The sequence below is a fragment of the Gracilinanus agilis genome, unplaced genomic scaffold (genome assembly GCF_016433145.1).
Source record: "Gracilinanus agilis isolate LMUSP501 unplaced genomic scaffold, AgileGrace unplaced_scaffold4481, whole genome shotgun sequence".
NCBI classification, from domain to species: domain Eukaryota; kingdom Metazoa; phylum Chordata; class Mammalia; order Didelphimorphia; family Didelphidae; genus Gracilinanus; species Gracilinanus agilis.
Genome location: NW_025378922.1, coordinates 1 through 6506, shown reverse-complemented (window position 1 = coordinate 6506; position 6506 = coordinate 1). Strand labels below are relative to the sequence as shown.

General features: G+C 37.9%; 1 protein-coding gene across 1 annotated transcript; it reads right to left on the bottom strand.

Moving 5' to 3' along the window:
- Window positions 1-3653: 3653 nt before the first annotated feature.
- On the bottom strand, window positions 3654-4724 carry NEUROD1 (neuronal differentiation 1). The gene has a single exon (XM_044684177.1). The coding sequence runs from the start codon at window positions 4722-4724 to the stop codon at window positions 3654-3656; it is 1071 nt and encodes a 356-aa protein (XP_044540112.1).
- Between the last annotated feature and the right edge of the window lie 1782 nt (window positions 4725-6506).

The following is a 6506-nucleotide window of genomic DNA, read 5'->3' as shown; positions in this document are numbered from 1 at the left end:
CCCTGCTGAAAATAACTCTTCAGAGCATTTCCAGATTAAGCAAGTAGGTCTACAGCAGCTTATCCTGATGAATGATTGCTCAAGATGAAGGAGGAAACAGAAGCTTCAAAGTATTATGGAATGAGGATCACTGGAAGAACAATCTTCAGAGCAAAATAAAAGAAAAATATTTCAAACTAAGCAATAGTGATTTTTTTCATGCTTTTTTCTTGGCTAATTTTTACTTCTGTGCTTTATGATTCCTTCTGAATAGCAGATATGGGCTTTCGTCAGTTGTACTAACTGTAAGAGTTGTATTTCTTCTCTTAACTATGGATGGCAATTCATAAATGAAAAAGGGAATGTAATTGAAAAGGTTTCTTGTGGCTTGGAAATGCCTTCCAAATATTCATTAAACATTTAAGCAAGTAAATTTGTAGAATATGTTCCTGACATTGGCACTGGTTCTGTGGTATTTCTCTCATCAGATGGAAGGACTGTGTGTTATGCAGAGTGCATTCAGTGCATTCATGCATAAACAATATCATTTTCATAAATTAAAACCTCCCCTGCAGAAGAACATCTGTGCCTGTGTTTGAATAAAAGATGGTGGCATGTGAGTTACTCCTTGACTGACTGAAAGAATCTTTCTTTTAAAATAAAGTGATATATGCATAAGGTATGAAACATTTAAATCTTCAGTTCTTTTATAAAAAATAGCAAATTCGATAGTGTAACTAAATTTTAAAATACTTTAATGGAGTACTTGATATATTCTTTTTAATTTTCTTCTATTCATGATAGCAACAGTTTATTATTATCAGATTTCAAGGGCAAGTCCATTTTTAATTGCAGGTGAAACTGAGCTATTGAAAGGAAATCTTTAAGTCCACATGTTAATGTTCACTTCATGGTCTCAGAGACTGGAATATTAGCAATTTACAAATTTTTAATCAGTAGGAAAGGAACACTGAATGAAGTCTTAAACATAGAAGGAGATGTCTTGATTCATACCTGACAAGTCTGTTTCCCCTGAATTGAGATGGATACATTTAGCAAGAATATGAGGATAATTTAAATGCATTCCACTCATTTGATAAACAATGTTAAAAAAACAAGATAGAAAGAGATATTTTAAATTGCTGCCAAATATTAAAAAAATTAATTGTATTATTGCTAGTGTCACAGCTTGACAAAGTTTCATTGATGATGTTATTAGGATAGCTAATTGTTTCTGTCCATTAGATTACTTACATTTTTCTGGAGCAGCTTGCTAAATGAGGTCAGCTTTCTGGAACCTCTAAATCACCAATGAGAAGGAGATTAAAGGAACATGTTTGGGAAAGGGGGTAACCATCCAATGTGGCATCCACTTCATAGTGGAAACAATGGAGCTACTAATGACAGTAATCAGAACACGGTAGTGGGGCCAGGACATAAGTGCCAAAATGTTATTCCCCAGAAACCTTTCCTGTCAGTCAGTACATCTAGGGGAAAGGCAAGTGCCAAGCTGCTTGGGAGTGGACTTAGAAATTGGCAGACTCATCTGCTATAGTTTGCCAGTGGATTTAGGTTTTTAAATTCATAGGATAGGACCAGGGAAGCCAATACCTTATTGCTATATACCCTAAACCAAAAAAATAGTTTTCTTAAGCATAGGCCCTACTTGTTTTTTGGCACATTTTAACCAGAAAGTTGTTTGCCCCTTTCTCATGAAAACTTTATACCTTTGATGAAATAATATTTCTTTCAAATGTTCTAAAAGAATGCATATATTGCTGATAGAAATATGCACTTCACTATACTAGTTGCTTGTTACTCCAGTTCTGGACTGTATGCCAGTAGCGGATGCCTTGGGAAACTGAAGAGAACTAAAGTATTTTATGTGTTTTAAACTGAGTAACCAAACCCTTTTAAGGGATTAACAATGGAAAAGAGTACATAAGAAAAGTTAAGATAGTAAGGCAGTGTTTATCCAAACTAAGTCCTTTCTCTTTCTATCTAAAAGTAATTTATAGGTTTGAGAACCAAATTAAATGGCATAATACATCCAGTCCTGGAAAAATTAAGGCTTTGCTTAAAATTATTTGGGAATATGAAAATAATTTCTCCCATACATACACATACACATTCCAAACAATTACCATTGCATTTATTTGCTTCTAGCATTTAGAATGTGTTGCTAAAATGCCTAGCAATTAAAAAAAAAGATGAAAACATAAGAAAATATGGAGTCCAGAACTTTTTCTAGTTCATTTAATTCTACAAATAATTAATGCTACACCTTTCATGATCTGACCAAGTAAAACATGCCATAGGAATTGTTTACGGGAAGGGAAAGAATACCTTTAAGAAGAAATACAACTGATCAAACATTCAATACTATTTTATTGCAAATTGATGAGTGTTTTCTAAAATCCCAATGTGCATTACACCATAATATACAGGATTACAAACAAAATTACAGTACAAATTGATTCCAGTTGAACCAGCATTACATTTCAGACAGCACTTATTCTGCACTGCATTGTACATGCAATAGCTATTGTTCTAATTATGGATTAAATGGTTCAAATTTGTTTTAAGCTACTGTACTAATTGACTACAATAGGTATAAAGCCCAACATTAACAACCTGATTATTTTTAGGCTCAGATTCATAAGATGAATATATGACAAAACACGATTTGTGTGAGTATGTATAAAATCATGCATTTATATTGTCTGGAAACACCAATATTTTCAAATTCTCTGTAAAATCATGGAATGCAAAGCAGTATATGACTAAAAAGAAACAGTGCAAATTGTATGTGATAGTCAAGCAGCTTTTGATTTCAAAAAAGGGTGTTGGCATTTGCTTAAAATATTTATATACAAGTTTGTGCAAGTAATGTGTTGAATTGATATGTTTTGATAGAAAATAAGTCTCTTGAGTTCGAGTCAACTTGAGAGCTATGGGTCTGGTCTTTATTGTAGGGGAAAGACTTTAATGGGAAAGAAATTGCTCAAATTGTGCAATTTTTACAAATAGAGGAAAGAAGTGCTAAGGCAACATAATAACTTTCTAAGCACTTTTCTGCTGGTTTAAATTAGTTAAATTATTTTGTATAAATTAGATATAATTCTACTTTTCCAATATGTATAAAAATTGATGAAGCTGCATGGTTTTAAAATAGGAAATCCACATTATAAAAAGTCATTAAAAATTCTGTACAAAATCACAACAAAATAATTCAGCATGGGAAAGATAACAAGTAGTAAAATGTTGGTTGAAAAATATATATTTATATATATTTTAATTGGCCCATTACTAGTTTAAAAATTGCATAGATCCTAATTATTGCTTGTGATTTTGTTATCTGATCAGATAGTTAATATGATCTGAATACAGCTACACCAAATTTACAGTGTAGTTTCTTTTTTCTTTACTTTTTCTTTTTTTCTTTAAAATAGAGGAACTATAGAAAATAATACATAAGATAAACAGGAACTTTGCGTCCCTGTTTCTCCTAAAGGCAGTAACGACAATAAATACATATATCACTTGAAGCTTGGAATATTTGCACTTTGCAGCAGTGGTACCCAAAGGGCTGCCCTTTGTAAACAAGACAGTCACTGTAAGCACAGTTGATTCGTTTTCCTTCTGATCATGAAATCGATGGGTCTTTTCAAGGGTTAATCGTGAAAGATGGCATTGAGCTGGGCACTCATGACTCGCTCATGATGTGAATGGCTATCATAGGACATAATGTTGTCTATTGGGATCTCACAGCGGGGGGCAGCAGTGCCAGAGAAGATTGATCCATGGCCTTGGGCTCCTGCCAGGGTCGCTGCAGGATAGTGCATCGTAAAGGCATAATTTTTGTCAAACTCGGTGGAAGGTTCGTGTTTGAAAGAGAAGTTCCCATTGATGCTGAGTGGTGGGCTGAGGGGTCCGTCAAAGGAAGGGCTGGTGCAATCAGTGAGAGTACTTTCGAAAAAGGGCTCCAGGGTAGCCCCATAAGAGTGAGGCGGCGGCTTTACGTGGAAGATGTGGGAGCTGTCCATGGTTCCATAGGGCGGGCTGGGAAGCCCGGGAGATTGGTAGGAGTAAGGATGTACTGGGAAGGAAGCACTGGCTGATGGTAAGTGGGGTGGCATGTCCTGGTTCTGCTCCGGCAGGAAAGTCCGAGGGTTGAGCTGCAGGCAGCCAGCTACCAGGTTGGTAGTGGGCTGGGATAAGCCTTTGCAGAGGGTCTGTACGAAAGACACTAAGTCCGGGCTCTTACCTGAGCGTAGTATCTCCGAAAGAGCCCAAATGTAGTTCTTGGCCAGACGCAGAGTTTCGATTTTAGACAGTTTCTGTGTCTTGGAGTAGCAGGGCACCACTTTGCGCAGATTGTCCAACGCAGCGTTGAGCCCATGCATGCGATTTCTCTCCCGGGCATTAGCTTTCATGCGCCTCAGCTTGAATCGCTCCATCCGGGCCTTAGTCATCTTCTTCTTTTTAGGACCTCTTCTCTTGGGCTTTTGATCATCGTCTTCCTCTTCCTCCTCTTCTTCCTCTTCCAACTCTTCTTCTTCGTCCTCTTCCTCAACCCCGTTCCTCAGTGACTCCTCCTCTGGATTCATGGCTTCAAGATCGTCATCCTTCTTGTCCGCCTCATGTTCCTCATCCTGAGAACTAAGACACTCATCCGTCCAGCTCGGGGGGCCCTGGGGCTGAGGCTCCCCCATCAGCCCGCTCTCGCTGTACGATTTGGTCATGTTTCAAGTCCTACATTTAACAGGAGAGACCAAAGAGAAAAGGGGGAAAAAAGGAAAACACCACATTCAAAGGAAAGAAATTCAACTCCCAACCCACCTCACTACTGTATTCTAAATGCTTGTGTGAGGAAGAGACCAATTAGTCAGAGCGCTGAAATCCCAGGGGAGTGGGCAAATTCAATGTGTTATATTGGCATGTGTAGGCTGTGTTAGAGTGTGTGAGTGTTAACAGTATTTATGTCTAAGAATATATCTGTATGTATGCGCTCCGAGTACAGCTTCTTAAGTGTGTTTATAGTGATTAAATATTTGGAGGATATGATGAAAATAAACGTGTGGTGATTAAATGCATATCCATTTAAAGCTATTTCAAATATATTTGCATGTGTCAAGGTCCAAAACATCTCTGCAAGAATGATGTGTTGTATTTTTAAAGCAAATTTTAATTGTCTGTTCCCATATTAATAAAATTATTTATTAAAACATCTATATTCAATTTGTTGGCATTTGGGATGTGAATTTAAGATTAAGTGGAAGGAAATTTAATTGGAAATTAATTGGAGAATGGAAAGAAGTTTCCAAAAATAATTTTACAACAAACAACAGCAGAAAGGAAACAAAAGTGGCAAGTAATCTCCCTCTCTTTTCTTTTTTTTTCTTAGCCCTACTCCCACCCCAAGATTGGATCCCCAACCTTCTACAAAAGCTATCACATCTTCATAAGTGTGCAGGTCAAAGCAAAGAGCAGTTCTCTCGTGCCCGGGATCAGGTGCAGAAGCCTCCTCTCTAATAAACAGCCCATTGAAATGTTCGGCCATCCTTTTATGGGGGCTTTTCAAAGTTCTGCTCAAACCTTTCTCTCTAAAAGATTGAATAATTACAATCTTCCACCCCTCTACAATGATCAGCAATGGGAAAATCCCTGCTTCCAATAAGGAAAATGAAAGGCTTCAAGTACAACAATTGAATATAAGACTCCAATAGTGATGTGTGTCTCGCTTGGCTGCTGTAACAGGTAGCAGCAATTGCAATTCCAGCTCTCTTCTTTTCTCCTTCAAACTAAACTACCTCAGAATCCGCTTTAGGTGACAAGAAGTGGATATGCAGGGTATCCTTTAAAAGCCCTATAGGTTCCCTTGCCCAACTCAGAAAAAAAAAAAATCTTGTCCTTTAAAAGCCAATCCCCTTATACTCGTTAAAATACATACATATTAACAACAGGAACTACTAGTATGGGCGTGGGCGAATAATCATAAAGTTATTATTATTACATCTCTGAAAACACAACAGTGAAATAATCTCAGAGGTTTCTCTCCTTAAAAAAACAAAAAAATAAAACTCCACAAAACATAAAACTATGTCTATGTAGCTATACATTCTGTAAGTAAATTTTTGCGTGCGGGAGTATTTCAGTGAAAACAAGGCATGAGTGTGTCCTCAAATGCGGTATTTGCGAGGGTGAAACGAAAAGAATCATAATTACCTGCGTTAGTTAATATGTCCTTTGCAGTGATCGTCTCATAACCCTGTTAACTCCCGGGATTCTCTCCTGCGAGGGACTGAATTCTTGTTTCTGGGGGGCTGTGCCCTGGGCTCTCAGGTTATATAGCGGAGTTGGTGATGCTTCAAGAGGGAGGGTGGGGGAGGAGGAGACCCAGGAGCTGGTTTGTAACGCCCAGCGCCTGCGCACGGGTTCTGGCTGCCTGCTTCCCCCTCCCTTCCTACAGCTTCCCGATGCTCCCGCCCTCCTCTCTCCAGCTCCCTTCCTACACTCCCCAACAC